This window comes from Hemitrygon akajei, chromosome 14 (genome assembly GCF_048418815.1).
Source record: "Hemitrygon akajei chromosome 14, sHemAka1.3, whole genome shotgun sequence".
In the NCBI taxonomy this organism is placed as follows: domain Eukaryota; kingdom Metazoa; phylum Chordata; class Chondrichthyes; order Myliobatiformes; family Dasyatidae; genus Hemitrygon; species Hemitrygon akajei.
This window is the reverse complement of record NC_133137.1, coordinates 89,499,896-89,526,706: the sequence shown is the minus strand read 5'-3', so window position 1 is coordinate 89,526,706 and position 26,811 is coordinate 89,499,896. Positions and strand designations below refer to the sequence as shown.

Genomic DNA, 26,811 nt, shown 5'->3' with positions numbered 1-26,811 from the left:
CGCCCCTGGCCACACGGTGCTCCCTCAGCCCCGCCCCCGAACCCGCGGCGCTCCCTCGATGCCAGACAGCCCACCTGCGGATTGTGTGCTGCCTGAAGAGAGGGTACCAAATGGAGAACTGACAGCGGGCCACCTGCTCCTTCTTCATCGCCCCCACCGCCGGCCGGAAGTGTCCGTCCTCCCAAACGTCCCCCACTCTCCAGGAGGGGAGGGTGGGGCCATGAGTGCAACCGCCTATCATTTCCCTCCCCTCCCCTCCCCCGAAAGTATCCGTTGTTTAAAACCTTCCCTCCATCTCCGCGATCTCCGCTGTACCGGAAGTGTACGCAATTTAAACCCTTCCCCCCACCCATTCCATGGCAAAACTGTCGTCGATACAGAGGTTTCGGGACCGCTCTTTTGGAGATTTTATTCTTTATTGTGTATGGCTCCTCAATTTGTCTTCTGCGACGCCTTCATTGATTGGTAGGGGTTCCATTTCATGTTCTTTTCTGTGTGTATTGGTAATGCTATTTAATGGATAAGGGTGTGAATTCTGGCAACTGATTAGACCAGAATCCAGGGGATGAGTTGTACATGGAGTCACCAACTTTTTCACAACAACAGGCAGTTTCGTGACTCTCTCTATCGTGTTCATCTAGTTCCCGAGTTGAGAAATTTCATATCAGACTTCTGTTGAAGTTAATGTATTCCAGTCGTCAGTGGCACTCAGTGGGGTCCTGGAGGCTGCTTATTCACGGAAACTGCAGGTCGGGCAACATCTGCGCTGACATTCTAGGCCGAGGCCATTCGCCCGAACTTACCCCCGTCTCTGGTGTCTCCGTTTTGCTGCTTCACCATAAGGTCTCCTCAGACCGGGCCGCTTTGAAGAAGGGTCCTCTTCGTTACCAGGGAAACTTTGTTATCACCTCTTCTTTGAACTTGAAAGTCCGGACGACCAGACTCCAGAACAGCATTTTTCTCCACTATTGTCCGACCAGTCACGTCTTCTTTCGCGTCCCCTTCTCGTTGGTGCTGCCACATTCTCGAACCCTTAACTTTACCTCTTCTGCTATTGTTACCTTGGCATTTCCTCTTGCACTATCTCAGTTTACACGATACAGTTTTGTTCCTTTTATGCTCTTTCGTTTTCCCTCTCTGATCTCTGCTGCTCTCCTGCGCAGTTCAGATGTAGGGTTTCGCAGTGAAACACAACCTTCCTCTCATGCTGAGTTCTGTGAACAGAGACAAGGTGACTACAGATGCTGGAATCTACAGCAGTCGGCTGGAAGGACGCAGCAGGTCGAGCAGCATCAGTAGAGCCAAAACGCTTCGTTGGGACGACTTCTGGCGGATTATTTCTCCACACATGCTGTCTGACTCCGCTTGAATTCCTCCGTTGTTTCTTGCTATGCAGGAGCATTTGATGGCTCTGGGCCTGGAGTTTAGAAGGATGAAGTGGGATCTCATGGAAACCTACTGGATACGGAAAGTCCTGGATAGAGTGGATGTGAAGAAGATGTTTCTATTAGTAGGAAAGTCTAGGGTCTGAGAGCATTCACTGGCCCTCCTCTTTAAGAGAAAATATTTCTAGCACAGAGGAAATGTGGTATCTTCAGAAAATTCAAATAAATCAACTCTGAATGTTTTGAGTTTTGTACACTTGCTGGTGTTGGTGTTTCATGACTTCTGGGATGCAGGTGATAATTAATTTAGAATTTACACAGCGGTGCATTCAGATGAGTCTAATCAATTAAAAAAACAGTAGAACAGTTCAAACATTGTTCAAACAGTTCAAATCATCATGGCTGATTTATTATCCCTCTTAAACCATGTTCTCCTGCCTTTTCTCCATAACCTTTGGTGTCCTGACTAATTAAGAATCCACGAGCCTCAGCTTTAAGTATACCCAATGACTTGGTCTCTACAGCCGTCTGTGGCAATAAATTCTACAGATTTACCACTCTCTGAGTAAAAGAATTCCTTATCTCTTGTAGATGGACGTCCCTCTATTCTAAAGCTGTTCCCTCTGGTCCTAGACTCCTCCACTACAGGAAACATCCTCTTCACATCTAGGCCTTCTTTGTCTCATTGTCACAGAGACGTGCTTTCTTGTTGGTAGTTGAGGGTAAATATTTCCATTTTCAGCTGGAAAAATTGTGGATTCTTACCATTTGCTTTTGCTGGAATCAACACAGAGATTCTTTCTTGTGTTAGTGCTGACCTTTGCTTTAAAGAATGTGTGTGTGGTAAGGGTCAGGCTTCTTGATGATCGTGATCAGAGCTCTCTTTGCTTTGCCGTTTAGGGTAGAGCATGTTGGCTCCCTCGTCACTGAGACATACAACATGGAAAAAGGCTATTCAGCCCGCTGAGTCAGTGCTGACCATCAAACATCCAGTGACAGTAATGCTGCACTGAGCCCAGTTTGTTCACTCCCCAACTCTATGACAAGAGCCTTTCCCTCAATGTCAGCAAACTGCTCATAGCTTAGTGACTGGCATAGTGCAGCGACCCAGGTTCCATTCCTGCCTCTGTAAGGAGTTTGTACGTTCTGCCCCTGAAATGCATGAGTTTCCTCAAGGTGCTCTGGTTTCCTCCCACATTCCAGAAACATACGGAGAGTAGGTTAATTGCGCACGTGGTTGCAATTGGACAGCACAGGCTTGTTGGGCCGGAAGGGCCTGTTATTAGCACAGCAGCACGTATCCCTAAATAAATCAATTAATTTGAATAGACCTGGACTCCCAAGTTGAAAATAACAAGGGGCAACAGACTAGGGCTGAATACTGTATATAACACAGAAGATTTAAGTGGTGGTGTAATTCAAGTGCACAAGCTTTAGATGATCTGAGAAGGTGGATAGAAGTAACTTATTTCTGCTGGTTGTAAACTGTGGAGGAGAGGGTGGTTGGGAATGGGCCTCGGGATTTAGAGTTGAACTTTGGAAACACTTTTAAACACAGGTCTGCAACCTGCTTGCAAACAGCTACTGATGCCAGACCAATTGTTAACATTAAATGCAAGTCAGATAGATTTTGTTAACCAAAGATAGTAATCGAAATTATTTGATTGAAATGCTTCTAAAAGGCATTATGCTAAACTGAGTTTTTGATTCTCTGTTCTGTTTCAGATTGAGGAAAACGTTGGATAGAGGGCAGAGTCTTCAGAGTGGAAGGATCTTGATTGCAAATTCTGAATCTAGACATTTGCTTGTGTTGCGCAAAGAGCAAAGTTAAACATTGACTTCTGAAAGCAAGAACAAAGATGGAGTTAAGCAATCAAACTTCTCAGTCCATCATCAAAGAGGAGGTAACTTTTTAAGACCATAAGATATTGGAGCAGAATTGGGTCATGCAGTCCATTTGGTCTGCTCCACCATTCCATTATGGCTAATTTATTATTCCCTTACAACTTTATTCTCCTGCCTTCCCCCCACAACCTTTGACACCCTTACTAATCAACACCCCATCAACCTCCACATTAAATATATCCAAGCATCTCCATGTTTCTGGTGCCAACACAGCGTGCCCACAAGTTACTAACTCTAACCAGTATGTGTTTGGAATGGAATTTGGGAAGAAACCAGAGCATCTGGAGGAAACCCACGCAGTCACATGGAGAATGTGTGAACTCCTTACAGACAAGTGGAATGGAACCCAGTTTGCTGGAGCTGTAAAGTGTACACTGCCATGCTCATGTCCACCACTCAACAAGATCAGTCTCCATCCCACCCAGTGATTCATTTCAAAGTTCAGCGTATTTGTATGTAACCATATACGACCCTGAGATTAAGTTTCTTGGGGACATTCATGGTAAATACATAGGGGGAAAAATGGGCAAAATGATGATAATAAGTAAATAAGAATAAATATTGAGAACGTGAGATGAAGAGTCTTTGAAAGTGAGTCCATTGGTTATGGGAATAGTTCAGTGTTGGGATCAATGAAATTATGTCCACTGGTTCAAGAACCTGATGATTGAGGATTACTGTTCCTGGACCTGGTGATGTGAGTCCTCAATGAGGGGGAGGGCTTTACCTGTGAAGGACTAAGCCAAGTCCACTACTTTTTGTAGATTTTCCGTTGAAGGGCATTGGTGTTTCTATACCAAGCCATGATACAATCAGTCAATATGCTCTCTACTGCAGATGTGTAGAAACTTGCCAAAATTGTAGATGACATGCCAAATACTGGCAAACTTCTAAGACGGAAGAGGTGCTTTCTTTTAATGGCACTGCTGACCTAGGACAGATCCTCCGAAATGATAACAGTGAGGAATTTAAATTTGCTGACCTTTGCCACCTCTTATCCCCCAGTGAGGACCGGCTCACAGACCTCCAGTTTACTCAAGTCAATAGTCAGCTCTTTGGTCTTGCTGAGAGGTTGTTGTTGTGGCACCTCTCAGTCAGTTTTTTCAGTCTCCCTTCTATATGCTGATTCATCACCACCTTTGACTCGGCCAATGGCAGTGGTCTCATCAGCAAACTTAAATACAGCATTGGAGCTGTGCTTAGCCTCACAGTCATAAGTGTAAAGCGAGTAGGTCGGGAGGTTCAGCTTGCAACCTTGTGGTGCACCTGTGCTGATGGTGATTGTGGAGAAGATGTTGCCAATCCGAACTGGCTGGGGTCTGAAAGTGAGGGAATTGAGGATCTAGTTACACAAGGAGGTATTGAGGCCTTAGTCTTGGAGCTTATTGATTAGTTCTGAGGAGACGATAGTGTTGAATGCTGAGCTGTAGGCAATGAAAGGCATGCTGATGTATGTATCTTTGCTGTCCAGATGTTCCAGTGTCAAGTGAAGAGTCAGTGAAATGGCATCTGCTGTGGGCCTGTTGTCTGGTAGGCAAGTTGGAGCGGATCCAAGTTGCTCCTCAGGCAGGAGTTGATTTACATCACCAAGCTCTCAAAGCACTTCATTTCTGTGGAGTAAGTGCCACTGGATGATAGTCATTGAGGCAGGTTACCATGTTCTTCTTAAGCACAGGTGTTATTAAGGCCTGCTTGAAGCAGGTTGGTATGTCAAAGTGGGAGGTTAAAGATATCCGTGAAACTCCGGCCAGTTGATCAGTACAGGTCTTCAGTACTTTGTCAGGTACTTCATATGGGGTGGATACTTTCTGTGGGTTCACTCTCCTAAAGGATGCTCTCACATCAGCCTCAGAGACTGAAATCATAGGGTCATTTGGGGCTGTGTGAGTTTGTGAAGAAGCTTCTGTTATTGATGGTCAAATAGAGCATAAGAGGCATGAGCTAATCTTGGTTTCACTTTGTAGGAGGTGATAGCATTCAAGCCCTGTCACAGTGGTCGAGCATCCTTCAGCGATTCAAGTTTGCTGTGGAATTGCCACTTTGCATGTGTGGTAGCTTTCTGGAGCTCTTACCTAGTCCTCTTGTATTTTACTCAGTTGCCAGACCTGAACACCACTGATCTGGCCCTCAGGAGATTGCGGATCTCTTGGTGCATCCAAGGCTTCTGGCTGGGGAAGGCTGAATGATTTTGTGGGGGCACACTTGACTGTTACTGTTTTTATGACGTCTGTGACAACCGTAACATTATTGTTCTGATTCTTTTATGAATCCTTGAACGCGGCTTAAAGTACTGATTCAAAGCAATCCAATAGCCACTCCTCTGCCTCACACAACCTCCCCTTTGTTTGTCCTTGTCTCTTTAGGCTCTGCCAATATACAGATAGAAGGAGGACAGCCAGACATTCAAATTTCCCGAAATGCAGACTAGGCATTACTAATCATTGTATAACAGAGGTCAAGTGTGTTTGGATACATTGTGCTGCAAGTGGTATGTTAATAATAGGGCAGAGATTTCTTCAGAAGTGCTGACAATGGTCTGAAAGGTGTCGGGGAAGGCAGTTTCTCATTTACTAATTGGTGTACTCAATATCTCTACTGCTCGCTTAACATTGGCCTTTGGCAGTATGCAAACTGCCCATTGCATACCTCACAGAATCCATCTGGAATATAACACAGGAAAAAGCATCTGAGAAACAGTATGTGATTAGTGGACAATCACTAGAACACCAATAATTGGAGCTGAGGACCTGGATAGATAGGAGAATGAGGGGCGAATTGATAGAGGGGTGCAATGGTTAGTGTAAATGCAAGTAGAATTTTTCCACCAGTTGGGTGAGACTAGAAGTAGAAGTTCTGCCAAAGGGTTTAGGCCCAAATTGTCAACTGTATTTTTTTCCATAGATGCTGCCTGGCCTGCTGCGTTCCAGCATTTGGTGTGTGTTGTTCAGATTTCCAGTGTCTGCAGATTCTGTCTTGTTAGAAGTAGAGGTCTTGAGTTTAAGATGAAATGAAAAATATTTAAGGGGAAGTGATGGAGGCGGATTCGATTTCAGCGTTTAGGAAGTTTGGATAGATACATAGGTGGGAGGGGTATGGAGGGCTGTGATTCGGCCATGGGTCGATGGTTCTTGGCTAAATAACAGTTTAGCATGGACTAGATGGGCTGAAGTGCCTGTTTCTCTGCTGTAGTGCTCTTTGATTCTAATTGAGTGTGCTGTTAATTTTTTTTCCAGGTTCTGGCAAAAGGCAAATGGGCTCAGCTTTTACAGACAACCTACATCGACCCTGCTGGCAAAACCAGGTATAGACTTGGGCACTCAGGGAAAGGCCCCATTTCTTGGCATCTTTCAGCAGCCTTCATCCACCTAATTTTCTTCTGTTCTGGTTGCCCTATTATAGGATAAATGCCATTTCAGCTGGATAGAGTGAATAGATACGTAGATACAAGGATGTTGCTGAGACACAAGGAGCTGGGTTTTAGAAAGCGATTGAGCAGGTTGGGACCTTATTCCTTGGGAGTAGGAGAATGAGGCATGACGTTGTAGAGATGTATAAGGTCATGAAGGGCATAGATTGAGTGCTTTCACTCCATCTTTTTCCCAGGGATGAGGAATCAAGAACTGGAGAGCATATGTATAGGGAAAAGATTCAATAGAAACCTGAGAGACAAATTTGAGTGTGGTCAATATATGGAATGAGTGGCCAGAGGAAGTAGTTGAGGCAGGTACATTAATGACATTTAAAAGGCAATCGGACAGGTAGATGGATACGAAAAGTTCAGAGCGATATGGGCCAAAAGCGGGCAGGTGGGATTAGCTTACTTGGTCAGTATGGACCAGGTGGGCTGAAGGGCCTGTCTCCATGCTCTATGATGGGTTTGTTGCTTCTGTGTGTGAATTTTATTCTTTATTGATATTTATAGATACAATGCGGAACAGGCCCTTCCGGCCCAGCAAACCACACTGGCCTAATCACAGGTCAATTTACAAGATACTGGAGCACCTGGCGGAAACCCCTGTGGTCATGGGGAGAACATACAAACTCCTTACAGAAGGCACTGAATTGAACTCCGAACTCCAATGCTCTGAGCTGTAATAGAGTCGCATTAGCTACTACGCTACCGTGGTGTCCCCAAATTTTTTCTTTTTCAAACGGGTAAAACTAACTGAAACTGAGGGGCAGACACAATTATGTTTAGGAGAAAGCAGTTTTGTTGGATAATTTTTGCGGGATGTAGCTGGGTGTATCAGCAACGACTGAGAACATCTGTAACAACTGCCTCGGCTGCAAGAGCATGCTGTGGATTTAGTTCATAGAGGAACGTTTGAATATATGCTTTCTTGTACATTTTTATCCTTCTCTTACAGTAATTTCTGGGGATTTCAGTGTTGCCATCAAGGTCAGCATTTATTGCCTGCCTGTAACTGACCTTTGCCACATCCATTGTGACCTTTATGACATTCATTGTCAGCTTCCTTCCTGAACCACCAATTGTGTGATGACATTGTTTTTATTTACACAGTTTGCCTTCTCTTGCACACTGGTTGTTCATTGGTCTTTGTGTATGTACGGTTTCCCATAAATTCTATCGTATTTATTTTTCCTGTAAATGCCTACAAGAAAATGCATCTCAAGGTAGTACAGTGGATTCTGGTTAATTGGTCCATCAGTTAATTGAGGCAGCCTCTTATTTGGGACAACTCTTAAAGAACAGAAACTAGGTGAGAAAATAGCCAGGAATCCCTTCATATTTTTTTGGGACACTATGCTGCTTAACTGGGACAGGAGACTGTTGCCAAAGTTTCTAACTAGCATTAGTCACACGCACTTGTGCGGCCATTAAACACTACACGTGCTTGGAGCAGTCAGTTTTTAAATAGCGTCAGTTTGTATTCGAAAAGCAGTGATGTTTGTCACTGATAGTTGGTGAGAAATAGCAGGACAGTTCAAACTGTTTTGCTCACTGTAGTTTCAAGCATTCATGTTTGGGATTGTCAGAAATACCCGAGGGTGAAAATGAAATGATTTCACTATTTCAACAAGTTAGGAACTACAAAGAATTTTAAGGTATTGACAATCATCGTGAACCCTACAGTGGAAATTAATATTTGGAGGATGCAATTGTCTAAAGCATTGTTTATAGACGGTCCATTATCTGCACTAGGTGTCAGCATTGAATTTGTTTGTTCACAGTAAATCAAATGAACATGGCAGTGTACCCTGGATGATGTCCTCTTTAAATAACTGTTAGGAACTACAGTATTATAGTGCTGTAGTGGTATTGTTAGTGTTCTAATTTATTCTGTATTTAATTTAAATATGGTACATAATTGGTTACTCAAATAGTAGTTTGTCTTTTTTTTTATTTTTCCATTAAACTTTGGCTAATTGGGGCAGCTGCTCAATTGGGCCAAAATGTACTGGTCCCAATGGGTCCCAGTTAATTGGAATCTACTGTATATGACAACATGTATGTACTTTGAACACTCCTGGATACTACAGCCCATTGTCACAGAATATCTAATTCCTCCCCCTCTCCTTCCTGCTTCTTCCTACTCCAGGTTCCAGCTTTAGGAAATGTGTCCTCACTGTCGGGCCACGTGTCCTGTTTTCTCTTTTTCTCTGCCCTTCTCTACTTCAAAGTCTCTTTAAAACGCATTTTACCACACCTTTGGTCAACCTACCACCACATGATTAATACCCCTGTGAAATACCACACTGATTATTGTTGTGTACCCAGTGATATCGATATGAGCTGTTCTATTTTCTTTTGTTTCATTTGTTTTATTTTGTTAAAACAGGGTATGGGAAACGGTGAAAAGAACGACCAGGAAATCAAATAGTAACTGTGATGGTAAGATGGCTGCATCCAAATTTCCTGTATGTTTTAATGTAATTTTGTATTTTATTTAGAGTTGCAGCCTGGTAGCAGGTCCTTCAGACCCAGTGACCCACGCCGTCCAATTACACCAATGTGACCAATTAATCTGCTAACCCAAACCTCTTTAGAATGTGGGAGGAAACCAGAGCACCCCAGGGACACCCACACGGTCGCAGGGAGAGCATACAAACTCCTGAAAGACAGTGGTGATTGAACCCTGGTCATGGGGCTGTTATGCTAACCACTATGCTACTATACCCTCTTCTGTGGGAATGGAATGTGTTTCAACTTGTGGTTTTGGGTGGGGCAGATGCTGAGGGTTTGCTTCACTGACTGGAACGTTTGAAAATGGGGACTAAGTCCTGGGTGAAGAGGGAATGGAGAATTTTTCATTACATGCAAGGGTTGCAAAGTTTTGGAGTTTTGCATTCTGGACTGTGGACCAACCAGCGTCTGATCAAGTGTCTGCACCTCTACCTGCTTCTTCACACTTTCTGGGAGAGTTAGATATGATAGACACAAAAGATTCTGCAAATGCACACAAAATACTGGAGGAATTCAGCTGGTCAGGCAGTGACTGGGGAAATGAACAGTCAGCATTTTGGACTGAGACACTTTTTTAGGACTGGAATAAAGGAATAAGAAGATGGGGTAGGGGGAGAAATGCAAGCACCCTTTCCAATCCTGATGAAGGGTCTCAGCCAGAAAATCAACTATTTAATTTTCCTCTTTAGATGCTGCCTGACCTGTTGAGTCCTTTTGCATTTTGTGTGTGTTGCTCGAGTTAAGATCAGGCTGGAAAAGAAATTTAGTTGAAAAAGAAGTTTAGTAGAATGCTTTGGGCTCAAGATAGAATAGTCTCTCTTCTGCACAGTTTCTTAAATCTCTTGCAATTCTTCTCTATAATTATTTTTGGATGCTCTGTAAGACTGGCATAGCGTGCTGTTGAATACAGCCATAAAACACAAACAAATCCACCTGACTATCCCACACTCGTGGACCCTCACCCTACCTTAGTTTTTCCTGTGACTCCACAAGAAACTGTAGAGAGTTGTGGGCACGGCATCACGGAAACCAGCCATCCCTCCCTGGACGCTGTCTACATTTCTCACTACCTCAGAAAAGCATCCAACATCATCAAAAACTCTACCCAGTCCAGATATTCTCTCTTCTTCCCCATTCCCATCAGGCAGGGGGTACAACATACTGAAAGCATGTTCAGCCAGGCTCAAGATCAGCTTCTGCTCCAATATTGTAAGACTATTTTGTGAAAAATGGACTTTTGACATCATATTCTATCTTGCTATGGCCTTGTGCCTTAATGTCCACCTGCACTGCATGTGATCTGTAACTGTAACACTTCATTCTGCACTCTTACTGGTTTCCCTTGTACTACCTCAATATGTGGATGTGATGAAATGATCTGTATGGATGGCATGCAAAGCAAAGCTTTTCACTGAGAATAATAAACCGATTTACTCCCCACATCACCACTCACTCTTTCCAGCAGCTGATTAACCTGTATGCATGTCTTAGGGATGTGGGAGGGAACAAGAGTACTGGCAGGTGCATACAGTCAGAAGGAGAATGTTACAACAGCATCAGAAGTCAGGGTTGAACCCTAATCTCTTGATGTTACCAAGTATAAGAGGTCCATTCAAGAGTCTGGTGACAGTGTAGTAGAAGCTGTGCTTGAACGTGGATGCCTTCAGGATTTTGTATCTTCCCCCTGATGGGAGAGGGGAGAAGAGAGAATGTCAGGTGGGTGGCCTCTTGGTCACACTGGCTGCTTTGCTGAGACAGTGAGAAGTACAGTGGGGAGGCTGTTTTCTGTGATGTACTGAGCTGTGTGAACAACTCTCTGCAGTTGCATGCAGAGCTGACTCTTGGGCGGTGAGGCGGTGTCTCTACCAGCCGCACCACTGTGCCTCCCTGTACCTATCTCTCCCCAAGTCCCCAAATACAGACAGTATTGTCCTTGTCTGCTGCCTCCCTCCTCTCCTCTGTCCACAGGCAGTGAACACCAGCTTGGACATGAAGACAGTTCCTATTTTACCGTTTCAAACTCATTGATGAATCAAGGATGTTTCGTCAGCCCTGCCTTCCACCTGTTCTAAAATAATGTCAGCCCGTGGAAGCTAACCCGGAAGATCTTCAGGATTAGGTTGGGAATTGGTGGGCTTGGCATGTAGGGATGGTTCCTTGTGGTGAAGAGGAGTTCGTAAATTGATTTATCATCACGTGTACTGAGGTGCAGTGAAAAGCTTGTCTTGCATAAACATTCATACAGATCATATTACAGCAGTAGTACAAGAGAAAATAGTGTAGAGTATAGCGTTACAGTTGCAGAGAAAGTGCACTGCAGGTAAACAAGGTAGAAGGTCGTAACGAGGTAGATTGTGCAGTCAAGAGTACATCTTAACTTACTGGGGAATCATCAGTAGTCTTGTAACAGCAGGGTAGAAGCTGTCCTTGAGCCTGGTGATACATGCTTTAATGATTTTGTATCTTCTGCCGAATGGAGGATGCATGGGGTCTTTAATTATGTTGGCTGTTTTACCGAGGCAGCGAGAAGTGTAGACGGATGCCAAGGAGGGGAGACTGGTTTACATGATGTGCTGAGCTGTGTCTAGAACTCTGCAGTTTCTTGTGGTCTTGGGCAAAGCAGTTGCCCTACCAAGCTGTGATGCATCTGCCTCGGATGCTTTCTGTGGTGCATCGATTAAAGATTGGTGAGTGTCAAAGGGAGTGTGCTGAATTTCTTTATCCCCCTAAGGAAGTAGATGTGTTGCTGAGCTTTCTTGATGTTGGTGTCCATGTGGTTAGACCATGATAGACTACTGGAAATGTTCACTCAATTCTCTCAAGCTCAACACCATTGACATCGACTGCAGTGGTGTGCACCCGGGTTCGATCCTGACCTCCAGCGCTGGCTGTACGTGAGAGTTTGCATGTTCTCCCTGTGATTGTGTGGTTTCCTCCCACCTCCCAAAGACGTGCAAGAAGGTAGCTTAATTAGCTGCTGTAAATTCTCCCCAGATTACGGGTAAGGGGTGGAATCTGGGGGATTTGAAGGAACAATGGGGATTGCTGTAGAGGGGTCAGTGGGTCTCAGGGGGGAACCTGCTTCTGTGCCATCCACTCGCTGGCATTGTGCTAGTGTATCTACCACTGCAGTCTATGTAGTTTCTCCTCAGTTTGAAATAACTGTTTCCATCAGGCAGAAGGTACAGAAGCCCACATCAGTAGTTTCAGGATCAGATATTACACTATAACCATCAGGTACCTCATTGCTGTGGATAACTTCACTCACCACAACTCTGAACTGATTCCACAACCTACAGACTCACTTTCAAGGATTCTTTTCAACTCGTGTTCTCAGTTTTATTTTTTAATTGCAGAGCTTGTCCTTTTTTGCACCTTCATTGTTTGCCTGTATTTATGTATATTTTTTCATAAAATCTATTATTTAATATAACATCCCTGTAAATGCCTGCGAGAAAATGATTTGCAGGAAAGTAATGGTAATGTACTGTGTATATGTACTTTGATAACAATTAACTTTGAATTTTGGAATATTAACCCCTGCTTTTTCCCAATATTTAGGTGTAGCTATACTGGCAGTGCTGAAAAGGACACTCCATTATGACTGCTTGATCTTGGTGAAACAGTTCAGACCACCCATGGGATGCTACTGCCTGGAACTCCCTGCCGGTGATGTAGATTCTGATTTGGTTTCAGATTCACTTATTTATCACATGTACATCAAAACATTCAGTGAAATGAGTTGTTTGCGTTAACTAACACAACCAAAGGATGTGCTGGGGCAGTCTGCAAGTGTTCCCATGCTTCCAGTGCCAGCAGAGCATGCCCACAACTCTCAAACCCTAACCTGTACATCTTTTTTGGAATATGTGAGGAAATTGGAAACCCATGTGGTCATGGGGCAAACGTAAAATCTCTTTACAGAGAGCAGCAGGAACTGATAGCTGTAAAGTGCTGCACTTACCACTACGCTACCATGCCTCCCTAATCTCATTAGTTGAGGTTAGCCATAGATGTTAATCTTAACTAATTGTCAGGGTTAAACCAATTGGCATTAATGTGGCTAATGGCTGTTCCAATTTGCAATTAGTTGCATTTTCATTTAAAGTTAATTCACAGGATTTAGGCTTTGTTGACAAGGTCAGTCCTCAACTTTCCTTGAACTAATATCATGCCAGTTCATTTCAGAATCAAGACCCTGGGCTTGGATTTATACAGAGGTCAGACTGGCAGATTGGAAATTCAAGAATTGCAGCTGCTGAAAATCTGAAATAAAAACTGTTTGCTGTTAGAAATTGCAAGAAACTCTCAGCAGGTCAGGCAGCATCTGTGGAGAGAAACAGTTAATGGAATGGATCAAATATTAAGCAAAAAACACACTGCTGGAGCAATTCAAAGGATCAGGTAGCATCTATGAAGGGAAATGGATAATCCTGAAAACATCAACTGTTCATTTCACTCCACAGATGCTGCCTGACCTGCGGAGAGTTTCTTGCAATTTCTATTCAAAAAAAAAACAAATTTCTCTCCCCAAAGGACACCAGTGAATCAGCTGAGATTTTTGCAACAATCTTGCACTTCATGGTGATACTAATTTTTTTTAGTCTCAATTTAATATAGTTAATGAAATGGAATGAGTGAACGATTTGATGGTGAATAAAGAGGACGTTGTGGGACGGGGTAAAAGCAGGCCTGCTATTCAAACGTAACTCTCAGCTCTCCCGCTCTGCTTTCAGGTCTCATTGATGATGGGGAGACTGCAGAAGGAGCAGCCTTGCGGGAGCTGTTGGAGGAGACCGGATACAAGGGAGAGATCAGTGGCACCGGTCCAGGTTTGACACAATTAACTGCTGACACCAGTTCTCTCCACACCCCCCTGCATCGGCCATCCCTTATTGAGTCCTGATCTTGCTCCCCTTCCTTAAAATTGAATTGAAATTAGAATCAGTTTATTATTGTCGTGTATCAAGTTACAATGGGAAAAAAACCTGTCCTGTGTACTGTTCATACCGATCTGATTGTTGCACAGTGCATTGAGCTAGAATAAATTAAAACAGTAACAATGGTGAATAAAATGTAAAAACTACCAAAAAGTAGTGCAGTTTAGGTAAATGATAAAGTTCAAGTTCATAACAAGGTAGATTGTGAGGTGAAGAGTCCATCTTATTGTACGAGAGGTCCGTTCAAGAGTCTGCTGTCAATGGGGTACAAGCAGTCCTTGACCCTGGTGATGTGTGCTTTCAGGCTGTTCTATCTTCTGCCTGCTGAGAGAAGTTCTGGTTGGGTGGATATAATAAACTGGTTGTTTTACCAAGACAGTGAGAATTCTAGACGGAATCCATGGAGGGGAGGCTTGTTGCCGTGATGTGCTGGGCTGTGTCCACAATTCTGCAGCTTCTTGTAGTTGCGATTGGAATTGGTTTACTATTGTCATGTGTACCAAGATGGTGAAAAGCTTTTCTTGCACACAGTTCATACAGATCAGTTCATTACACAGTGCATTGAGGGTAGAATAAGGTAAAATGATAACTATGCAGAGAAAGTGCAGTGCAGGTAGACAATAAGATGCAAGGTCATAATGAGAGACTGAGGTGAAGGGAACCAGGGCTGACACTGAGGCATCTGTTCAGAATGACTTTGTACGTTACAACAGTTTTAGTTCAGTGTATCAAAGGTAAATCAGGAACAAAGGAGGACTTGCATTTCCATAGCACCCGTCTATCCATACCTTTATGTTTCACGTGTTCCTCTGAACTGAAGCAGCTAATAATAATTGAGGGCAATTTGTGCACAGCAAGCTCCCACAGACAGTTCTCAGCGACTGAAGGAAAGATATTGGCCAAGACAGCAAACCCCTCTCACTTCCTTATACTCTCCCCCTCAAAATGATTTACCCCACCTAAGACAGCAGACAGGATCTTGGTTTAATGTCTCACTGGAAAGGCAGTGCTGCTGACACTGACACTCCCTACATTCTCAGTGACATGCTCCTATTGTAATTGCCTCAATCACTTCCTCTGGCAGCTCATGCCATGTACCCACACCTACTGGCTGAAGATCTTGACCCTTGGGTCTCTTTTAAATCTTCCCCTTTAAATCACAAGACTAAAGGTATAAAATGCATACAACTATTCCAAAGATGCCTTCCCATCATAGATAAGAATATGGATTGGAGAAGGGCATGAGCTGAAGTATAAGATAAGAGGCATAGACACAGTGGGCAGCCAGTGCTTTTTCCCAGGGTGGAAATGGCCAGTACTAGAGGAGATACTTTTAAATTGAGTGGAGGAAAGTTTCAGGGAGATGTCAGAGGTAGGATTTTTACACAATGACTGGAATGCATTGCCAGGGATAAACATAGAACAGAGAAATCTATAGCATATCACAGGCCCTTCAGCCCACAATGTTGTGCCGATCATGTAACCTACTCTAGAAACTTCCTAGAATTTTCCTAGCGCATAGCCCTGTATTTTTCTAAGCTCCATGTACCTATCTAGAAAGCTCTTAAAAGACCCTGTTGTATTCGCTTCCACCGCCAGTGGCGGCAGTGCATTCCACACACCCACCACTATGTGTGGAAAAACTTACCCCCTGACATCCCCTTGGTACCTATTTCCAAGCACTTTAAAACTATACCCCCTTGTGTTAGCCATTTCAGCCCTGGGGAAAAAGCCTCTGGTTATCCATGTGATCAGTGCCCCTCATCATCTTGTGCACCTCTATCAGGTCACGTCTCATCCTCCGTCACTCCGAGGAGAAAAGGCCAAGTACACTCAACCTACTCTATTAAGCTACGCCCTCCAATCCAGGCATGGAGGCAGATACAGTAGGGACATTTAAGAAGCCCTTGAATAGGCACGTAGATGTAAGAAAAATGGAGTGCTCTAGGTTGTGAAGGAGGGAAGGGTTAGATTTTATTGTGGAGTAGGTCAGTACAACATAGGCTAAATATACTGTTCATGTTCTATGATATTAGACTTAATAGGATTACCTTTTAAATTGCTGTTGAATGCTCTTTCTTTCAGTTGTCTGCTTGGATCCAGGGCTGAGCAACTGCACAATGCGGTATGTGTCCGTTAATATTAACGGGGACGATTCGGAAAACATCAAACCCAAGCAGAGGCTGGGTAAGTTCTGTTTGGGTTAAAGACAGTGCAGATCTACAGTTGATGCAGCATTGCATTAGTTGTGATCATGGAATATCATGTCAACTGTTACAGTTATCTTCAAAGCCATGTCCTCCTGTGGAAGAGCGACATTAACAAGGAGACCAGCTCGCATCTAAATAGCAAAATGTCCCAGTGGGTTTCACCAGAGATCCTGCAAATGCTGGAAATCTGGAGCAACGCATGCAAAATGCTGGAGGAGCTCAGTGAGTCAGGCAGCATGTATGGAAAGGAATAGACAGTCGACATTTCAGGCCAATGAAAGGTCTGTTATTCAAGGTTTCCAAGGACCACAACCTTGTTGTAGGGTTTGGAGGCTTGCATGCCACAAGGATTCAGAGAGTATGTTGGCTAGAGTCGGGGCCTGTGCTTTGGCTCTTGGTAGGGTCACACATCAAGTCAAGTTGTCACTTTTATTGTCATTTCGACCATAACTGCTGGTACAGTACATAGTAAAAATGAGACAATGTTTTTCAGGACCATGGTGTTACATGACACGGTACAAAAACTGGACTGAACTATGTTATAAAAAAAACAACACAGAGAAAGCTACACTAGACTACAGACCTACACAGGACTGCATAAAGTGCGCAAAAACAGTGCAGCCATTACAATAAATAATAAACAGGACAATAGGGCAAGGTGTCAGTCCAGGCTTCAGGTATTGAGGAGTCTGATAGCTTGGGGGAAGAAATTGTTACATAGTCTGGACGTGAGAGTCCGAATGCTTCGGAGCCTTTTCCCAGACGGCAGGAGAGAGAAGAGATTGTATGAGGGGTGCATGGGGTCCGTCATAATGGTGTTTGCTTTGTGGATGCAGCGTGTAGTGTAAATGTCCGTGATGGCGGGAAGAGAGACCCCGATAATCTTCTCAGCTGACCTCACTATCCGCTGCAGGGTCTTTTGATCCGAAACGGGCAATTTCCGAACCAGGCAGTAATGCAGTTGCTCAGGATGCTCTCAATACAACCCCTGTAGAACATGGCAAAAGGGTCAAAGGGTAGAGGCCAGATTAGGAGAGGCCCACTGGTCCTCCAGGTTCAGGAGTTCATCTCAGGCCTAACAACCCTGACTGGCAAAACAAAATCGATATGGAAACAGCAATAAAAAATCCTATATCTGTGTGCAGTGGTATGGTCAGACAGAGATGGAGGAAAAGTCAAACTGACCACAGAATCTCTTGCCTCTCCAAGAGAGGCTGATGAAAGACTGGTGTTATTGGTATAGAGAGACCAGCAAGGCTAAGCAGGCTATTTGCTAATAAACAGTTGACATTTCAGGTTGAAACCCTTCAGTGGGACTGGAAAGGAAGGGGGCAGAAGCTGAAATGTCCCAGAGTGTTTCCCAAGAGTTTGTGAAATAAAACCAGACATTGAAACCCTGATAATGTTATTGCATGTTATGTCAAAGTCAGCAGTTGAGGGTCACTGTTGACCTGGAATTTATCTGGATCAGCTGCACTCCTGATGTGGCTGCAAGAGGTCAGAGAGTGGGTATCCTGCAGTGAGTGACTAACCTTCCAGCAACCCAATGTCTGTCCATCATCCACAAGGCCCTAGGTCATAGTCAAAGTTGAGTTTCTTGTAACACAGGAGGTTAGCAATGAAGTGTAAGTAACTAGGAGGGCAAAAGGAATATAAAAGTGGAGATCTCTTGCTACAACAGTAAGGGAGACCACAGTGCAAGCATCACGTACGGTTTGTCTGCTGATACATAACTTCCATTGGTTCTCTTGGGTCAAATTGTGGGAGGATGAATTTTGTCTCCGAGGGTGGTGATCAGCCCTAGTGGAGGCAGAGTCACGGAATGTATTCTAGGTTGGGGTCAATAGATTTTTGGATGTAAGAGAGTTGTGAACAGGGCAGGAAAGTGGAGCTGAGTCTGAAAATTGCATTTTTTTGGCCAGTATTTGTTTACGTATAGTTTTTCGTAAATTCGGTTTGTTTTCTTGTAAATGCATGCAATAAAATGAATCTCAGCATAGTATCTGGTAACATGCATTCAGTGGCCACGTTATTAGGTACATCTGCTTGTTAATGAGAGAGGTCAGAGGAGAATAGAAACATACAGGCCCTACTACATAATACAGGCACCTCGGCCCACAAAGCTGAGCCGAACATGTCCTTACCTTAGAAATTACGTAAGCATACCCATAGCCCTCTATTTTTCTAAGCTCCATGTACCTATCCAGGATTCTCTTAACAGACCCTATCGTATCCGCCTCCACCACCGTCGCTGGCAGCTCTCACCACTCGCCACTCTCTGCATTTAAAAAAAATAAACTTACCCCTGACATCTCCTCTGTACCTACTTCTAAGCATCTTAAAACTGTGCCCTCTCATGCTAGCCATTTCAGCCCTGGGGAAAAAGCCTCTGACTATCCACACAATCAGTGCCTCTCATCATCTTGTACACCTACAAGAGAACGGCCAGACTGGTTCAAGCTGACTGGAAGGCAACAGTAATTCAAATAACAGTACCTTACAACAGTGCTGTGCAGAAGAGCATTTCTGAATGCATAGCATGTTGAACCTTGAAGAGCACGGGCTACAGTTGCAGAAGACCACGGACATACAGGAGGTACCAAATAAAGTGGCCACTGTATATGTACTTTGATAATAAATTTACTTTGAACTTTGAAAATTTTATCTTCCATTATCTCATTGAAAGGTCTGTGGTCATGAATGCTGACTCCTTGCTCCTGTTTTTTATTCTTGTGACATTTAATTATATGATTCTTGTAAAATCAGTACATCTACTTCATTACATCAATGAAATTGTATTTTTTTTTCATCTTTACAGATGATGGAGGTACGTTTTAAAATGCTTTTTAAAAACTTGGATGTCTGGCTTGGCTAAGTATAATAAAGGAATGCCTCACTTTCTTTGCATGGAGTAATCTGATTATGGCTGCATATTTAATTTTGGCCGTCACTATCTTATTGAGACATTTTGTCTTCTCAGAATTTGTTGAAGTTATTTTAATTCCTTTGAATGAACTTCGAAAGAAAATTGATGGTAAGCCTAGCGTACTTATTTATTCCTGAACTGTTTAAGTCAGAATCATTATCAGGTCCATTATCACTGACTTTGTCATAAAATTTGTTGTTTTGCAACAGTAGTACAGAGCAATACATTAAACAAAGTTATAAATTATAAGAAAAAATGTATATAAAAATACTAAGTTAATAAGTAGTGAGGTAGTGTTCATGGGTTGGTCCATTGTCTGTTCAGAAATCTGCTCTTAAAACATTGAGTGCATGTCTAGAACCTTTTCCCTTACAAAGACTTGAGAAAGTTTAGTATTTTGGCCAATACAACCACTTCCATATACTGGAATGTAAAATTATGTAAAGTCTTATCAAATGTTTCTACAGTATTGATTTGTACTTTTGATTCATTTTAATCATTAAAGTTAGACACTAGGGAGCTAATGTAACACTATTACAGCGCCAACAACTCGGGTTCAATTCTCCGCTGGCCGTAAGGAATAGTAATGTTCTCCCGTGTCCACATGGGTTTCCTTCAGGTTGTCCGATTTCCTCTCACATTCGGGTTAGTAGGTTAATTGGTCAGATGGGTGTAATTGGGTAGCAAGGGCTTGTTGGGCCGAAGGGCCTATCACTGTGCAGTATCTCTAAATAAAAATAAAATAAATAAACTGGAACTGGGGGTGGGAGGAGAGGAGATCATGAGGATAAACTGTAAACAAGGTTATCAGCTTAGTGAGTGAATAGGAGCAGGGTGTGACGTAGAAAGAAGAGTGTAGGAGTTGTGAAATGCAGAGCGGAGACCATGCCTGGCAGGTCAGAGTGGTCAGTTGTATCTCTAAATAAAAATTCAAAATGTATTCCTGATATAATGATAGTAGTTAATAAATCTGTGTAACTGCATGGTCTTACTCAGTCTGTCCATACATATATTCCTGCACAAAATGTATCATTGGCTGTCTGCATTCTCATTATAGTCATTCACATTTCATTAGTAGCTTAAAAAATCTGTTTTGTTTCCTTTTCAGAAATGCTCCAAAATGAAAATATTGTTGTGGATTCCCGAGTTTACATCTACGCATTGGGTTTAACCCACGCAACGTCCAAGCCAGATGTATTGCCTGTTTTGAAAGCGTGAAGGCAGCGGTGGGTGGGGTGGGGGAGATCTTCTTGCCTGGAGGTAAAGCAGCTCTTGGAGGAACTTGTAAAGGAGGAAGGTATTCTATTTGGAGACATTTAACCCCATTATTATAATCTGCTATTATGCAAAGTAACATTTTCCTACAATATTAAGCATTGATAAGTTTAGAGTTTGGTATAGAGTATCAAGACCTGCTTTATTTTCACAGAGAATGTACTGTTAACTTGAAAGCAGCACTAATGACATTTTATTGGAGCTGTAACTGTTCCTCAGGATTTGCAATCAGCATGCACAGAGTTGGAGATAGTTACGTTCTGTTTTTTTTTTAAAACCCTCCGTGGGGCAATTATAAAATTGTAAGATTCTCACTAGTGTGAGTTTGATAAATGACAGATCAGGTCGAATATGGTTGTTGCATCTTCATGAAAGAAATGATTTAAAGATGGCGGGAAACTAGGTCTTGTGGGAGAGGATGTGACCAAACCCAAGGCTTCCATCAGACTCAAATTAGACGAAGCCATAAAGACATAGGAGCAAAATTTAGGCTATTTGGCCCATTGAGTCTGCTCCTCCACTCCATCATGACTAATTTATTAGTCCTCTTAACCCCATATTACACTGAGGTTGAATTTATCTTGGCTCATTTGGTTTTCTGCTATATAATGGGTTCCTGATACCTTATTCAGGCTGCTTCGGACTGCACTGGATAAATTTCCCTTTATCCTTAATGAAGTTTAGATTTCCCCAGCTTCCCACCATTCACCAAACCAGTTAATCATCAGGCTCTATCAGCTGACATACCAGTGCAGTGGGAGGAGTGGTATATGCAGTCAGGGGTGCTAGCTTTTAGATGAGATAGTAATCTACACTTTAATAGGGGCAGCACATTCCACAGCATTAATTCATGTCCCTGATACCCCAATCTGTGTTTATTCCTCTGTCATTATCTCAGTGCTAAGCACAAATTGGCTGTTACACTTCCAAACTTCTAGCTCTGTCTACCCTTCAAAAGCACTGAATAGCACTGCAAAATGTCTTCTGCTGCTAAACCGTGCTAAAAACTAAACTACTGGAGGAAGTCAGTAGGTCAGACGACATCCGGGGAAGCAGGCCAATGTTTTGGATCGGACTGATGCATTTCTCTGCCTACACAATGTTGCCTGACCCATTTGTGTTCCTCCATTAAGCTCCTGATTTCAGCATCAGCAGTCCCTAAAGAAGTGCAGGTCTGTTGAGGATGTTTTTTTTTAATGAAGCTGGCGCCACATGGGCAAGATTGCTATGAAGGTTATAATGGGTCCCATTTTTTCAAATCCCAGCAGTCCTGGACCAGGCAACATATACACCTTCTCTCAGATCTCAGCAAGCCATCAATCAGTTTTTACTGCCTGCGACCATTTCCTTTTGCACTTGACTGACAGATCTATCGTTTAACATTCTGCAATAAACTGCAAAGCAGTTTAAACAAAAAATGCATTCCACCTGCTACAGAGGATTCTTTTGCAATGTTATTAATACATTTAGCAATAGATTCATTATTGTGAGTGGCTCTTAAGATGGCATTTTAGGTATATAATGTTAAAATTGTTGCTTTATGAAAGAAAGCAATTCTAATGTGGGTTGGTGTCACTGTTAAATATACATTTTGGAATATAGCTGAAGATGTTTTGTGAGGTTATTGCACAATGATGTTACTTCCAGTCTAGTGTTAGAACCAAACTGCTTGCTATTTGAACAGGATAAGTATAATGTCCAATTCGTAACACTGAACAGATAAATTATTCAAAATGTAACATAGGAAAGGGGTTAATACGGAGGCTTAGTATTTCCGAAAATCTTGTCTGTTGTACACTGTTTTTATATAAAAACTGTATATTAGTTCAGCATTTAGTGCAATTGGTTAAGTTTGATAAACTCATTGGAAGCATGAAGAATCTCATAATTGAAATCATACCAACAGTTGACACTGACAAGTATTGCCTTATGTACAAAATTACTGTAATACTTTCATTAAAACACTGTAAATGTATACAGTTATTGTTTCTCTCAGGATGACACCAAACAAAGTGTATTTGCAAATTATTGCCAAGTAGTTTTGTGGAAGATTGGTTTTTCAATCTCTAAATTTTGAGGAGTAGTGCTACATTTTAACACATTTAAAAAGGTCATTGAGTGCAACACCTACAGTTGCAATTACCTGGTTTTCTGCATTAATTATTCATAAAACATGTTAATAGACAAACACATTCTGTCTAAACTAATAACACAGTTGTACTTCTCGTCGTTACGAGGTACACCATTTAAACAATCAATCTAGGTTCAAACAAGTATGTGAACCTCTGGGTTTTGTAGCCTTCTACAAAAACTATTTGGAGTCAGCTGTTCCAATTAATGAGTTGAGATTGGAGGTGTGGGTTGTCGTGGTGCCCTGCCCTTTTTTTAAAAAAAAAGTCAAGTTACTGACAGCCTGCGCTTCTCAAGAAAGATCTCTTTACATACACTGTGCCTCAATCAAAACAACTTTCAGAGGATCTTGAAAAAATTGTAGAGATGCATGAAGCTGGAAAAGGCTACAAAAGCATTTCTAAAGAACTGAGTGTTCATCAGTCCACAGCAAGAGATTATCTACAAATGGAGGAAATTCAGTACTTGTTGCTACTCTCCCAGGACTGGGAGTCCTGCTGAGTACAATGGGCAATGCTGAAAGGTGAAAAAGAACCCAGGGGTAACAGCAAAAGACCTGCAGAAATCTCTAGAACTTGCTAAAGTCTCTGTTCATGTGTCCACCATCAGAAAAACACTGAACAAGAATAGTGTTCATGGCAAGACAGCACAGGAAGCCACTGCTCTCCAAAGAAAACAATGTTGCACGTCTCAAGTTTGCAAAGACCACCTGGATGTTCCACATCATTTCTGGGACACAGTTCTGTGGACAGATGAGACAAAAGTTTAACTTTTTGGCAGAAATGAACACTGCTATGTTTGGAGGAAAAGGCACTGCAAACCAACACCAAAAACTCATAACTGTGAAGCATGGTGGAAGGAGCATCATGGTTTGGGGCTGCTTTGCTGCCTCAGAGCCTGGGCAGCTTGCAATTATTAGGGAACAACGAATTCAAAATTGTACCAAGACATTTTTTCAGGGTAGTGGTCCGTCACCTGAAGCTTAATAGAAGTTGGATAATGCAACAAGACAATGATCTGAAACATGAGTAAATCAACAACAGAATGGTTTAAAAAGAAGAAATTTCATGTTTTGGTATGGCCAAGTCAGGATCCAGATCTTAACCCAATTGAGATGCTGTGGCATGACCTGAAACAGTCTTGTTAGGAGGAATGGCCTGAAGTTCCTTCAAGCTGATGTACAGTTACTGGAAACGTTTGGTTGAAGTTGTTGCTGTACAAGGAGTTCACACCAGTTACTGAAAGCAGAAGTTCACATACTTTTTCCAACAAAAACATGTAATATTGTATCATTTTTCTCAATAAGTGAACAAGTATAATGTTTTTGTGTCATTTATTTAATTGGTTTGTCTTTAGTTTAAGAACTTGAGTGAAGATCTGATCACATTTTAGATAATGATAGAAATCTAGAAGTTTATAAGGCTAGCAGGAAGGAGCTTAAGAAAGAAATTAGTAGAGCCAGAAGGGGCCATGAGAAGGCCCTGGTGGAGAGGATTAAGGAAAACCCAAAGGCATTCCACAAGTATGTGAAGAGCAAGAGAATAAGACGTGAGAGTATAGGGCCAATCAAGTTTGACAGTGGAAAAGTGTGCATGGAACCGGAAAAGATAGCAGAGCTACTGAATGAGTATTCACTATGGGAAAGGATCTTGGCGATTGGAGGGATGACTTACAGCAGACTGAAAAGCTTGTGCATGTAGATATTAAGAAAGAGGACGTGCTGGAGCTTTTGGAAAGCATCAAGTTGGATAAGTCACCGGGACCGGAAGGGATGTACCCCAGGCTACTGTGAGAGGTGAGGGAGGAGATTGCTGAGCCTCTGGCAATGATTTTTGCATCATCAATGGGGATGGGAGAGGTTCCAGTGGATTGGAGGGTTGCGGATGTTGTTCCCTTATTCAAGAAAGGGAGTAGAGATAGACCAGGAAATTATAGACCAGTGAGACTTACTTCAGTGGTTGGTAAGTTGATGGAGAAGGTCCTGAGAGGGAGGATTTTTGAACATTTGGAGAGGCATAATATAATGAATAGTCAGCATAGCTTTGTTAAAGGCAAGTTGTACCTTACGAGCCTGTCTGCATTTTTTGAGGATGTGACTAAACACATTGATGAAGGTAGAGCAGTAGATGTAGTGTATATGGATTTCAGCAAGGCATTTGACAAGGTACGCCATTGCAAGGCTTATTGAGAAAGTAAGGATCTAGGGGGACATTGCCTTGAGGAGATTTACAAGGATGTTGTCTGGATTGGGGAGCATGCCTTACGAGAATAGGTTGAGTGAACTCGGCCTTTTTTCCTTGGAGTGACAGAGAATGAAGTGTGACCTGATAAGAGGTGTATAAGATGATGAGAGCCATTGATCGTGTGGATAGTCAGAGGCTTTTTCCCAGGGCTGAAATGGCTAGCATGAGAGGGTAGGTACAGAGGAGATGTCAGGGTAAGTTTTTTTTATGCAGAGAGTAGTGAGTGTGTGGAATGGGTTGCCGGCGACTGTGGTGGAGATGGATATGATAGGGTCTTTTATGAGACTCCTGAACAGGTATATGGAGCTCAGAAAAATGCAGGGTTATGGGTAACCCTAGGTAATTTCTCAGGTAAGGACATGTTCGGCACAGCTTTGTGGGCCAAAGCGCCTGTTTTGTGCTGTAGGTTTTCTATGTTTCTATGTCATATTTATGCAGAAATAGAGAAAATTCTAAAGTGTTCACCAACTTTCTAGCACCACTGTCTATGGTTAGCAAATCAGGTTGCTAGCTACCCTAGAGATGAGTGTGTATAAGACTATAATGATTGCATATTTCCCCAAGAGCTCTGATCTAGATTCGTGGGTTAATTAAAATGTGGGATTGTGTGCACTCCCCTTGTATTCATTCTGTTGGAAAATTCCAATATAAAGCATACCAAGTCCCACCTGGCTTTGTGTGCAAAGGTCACAAGTGGTGCTCCCGATCTTGAACCAGAGTCCATTGTTGAAGTACAGGAGGCATTGATTCCATAAGGTCCACGATGACCAGTAGCAGAGCTCCTACTAGACATTCCCCTTCTTCCCCCACCAATTTGTTCTTTCCTTGCTAACCATCACCACCCTTTCGGTTCTTCATCGCTTGTTTCCATCCAGGTCTTCGTGATGTGTTGATAGGGCCAGTTACTGAGCAGCACACTTTTCAAGCCTGTGAAGAAACCCATAGAATCCCAGGGAGAATGTGTACACTCCGTACAGAGAACACCAAGTCAGGATTCAACCGGTCCCTAAAGGTGTGGCCGCTTACAGTAACAACTGCATTACTAAACACAAAGTACACTGCAGATGCTGTGGTCAAATAAACACGTACAAAAGCTGGATGAACTCAGGTTGGGCGGCATCCGTTGACAGCTCATTTCAACGGATGCTGCCCAACCTGTTGAGTTCATCCAGCTTTTGTACGCGTTGCATTACTATACTGCCTACACATGAACAACCCTCCCGCTCTATCACGGAAGGCATGCTGAGGGCTATGCTGGTTACTACAGGTGAGTCATTTGTCAAGTATAAACTTGATAAACATGGGGCACCATGGTAGCAATGCAGTTAATGCAATGCTATCACAAGCTTGGGTATCGGATTTCAGAGTTCAATTCCAGTGCCACCTGGAAGGAATTTGTACCGTTCTCCCTGTGATTGGGTGGGTTTCCTCCCACACTCCAAAGACAGATTGGTTAGTAGGTTAATTGGTCATTGTAAATTGTTCTGTGATTAGACTGGTGTTAAATAGGCAAGTTGCTGGGTTACGTGGGCTTGTTGGGCCAGAAGGGTCTGTTCTACACTGTGTTGCTAAATTTTAAAGAACACTTAACTGTTTCATCATTCTTACTATACAAATGACATCCAGTGTGAGCCATTGCAAGCCTGGCTTTGAAAGGGTTGGTCATGGGGCTAGCAACCGTATCCTGAGAAAACTCTCAGCAACAAGAACTTTCAGAGACCTCATCCCTGGGAGATGAAGGATTGTCACCTAGAAGACATATGAAGTCATGTGGTGAAAGCTGCAAGTCCAATGAAGGCACAAGGCTGATTGACCTTCTGAGAAGCACCGGCCAAAGGAAACCTGGCAGCATGACCTTGAAGGTAACACCA

At 42.8% G+C, this 26,811-nt stretch overlaps 2 protein-coding genes across 2 annotated transcripts in view; one reads left to right on the top strand and one right to left on the bottom strand.

The window, feature by feature from the left end:
* cdc123 (cell division cycle 123 homolog (S. cerevisiae)) overlaps nucleotides 1–266 on the bottom strand; it is a 34,137-nt gene extending 33,871 nt beyond the window's left edge. The window contains exon 1 of the mRNA XM_073066562.1: nucleotides 75–266. Coding sequence (XP_072922663.1) covers nucleotides 75–241 — 167 coding nt within the window. The 5' untranslated portion in view covers nucleotides 242–266. The remainder of the gene's footprint in view (nucleotides 1–74) is intronic.
* On the top strand, nucleotides 254–22,542 carry nudt5 (nudix (nucleoside diphosphate linked moiety X)-type motif 5). The gene is made up of 10 exons (XM_073066563.1): nucleotides 254–465; nucleotides 3,111–3,289; nucleotides 6,524–6,591; nucleotides 9,092–9,144; nucleotides 12,778–12,885; nucleotides 13,953–14,048; nucleotides 16,242–16,343; nucleotides 19,185–19,193; nucleotides 19,347–19,400; nucleotides 20,401–22,542. Exons 2-10 carry the CDS (start codon nucleotides 3,245–3,247, stop codon nucleotides 20,508–20,510), a joined length of 645 nt encoding a protein of 214 aa, XP_072922664.1. The 5' UTR covers nucleotides 254–465; nucleotides 3,111–3,244; the 3' UTR covers nucleotides 20,511–22,542.
* Nucleotides 22,543–26,811: the final 4,269 nt, after the last annotated feature.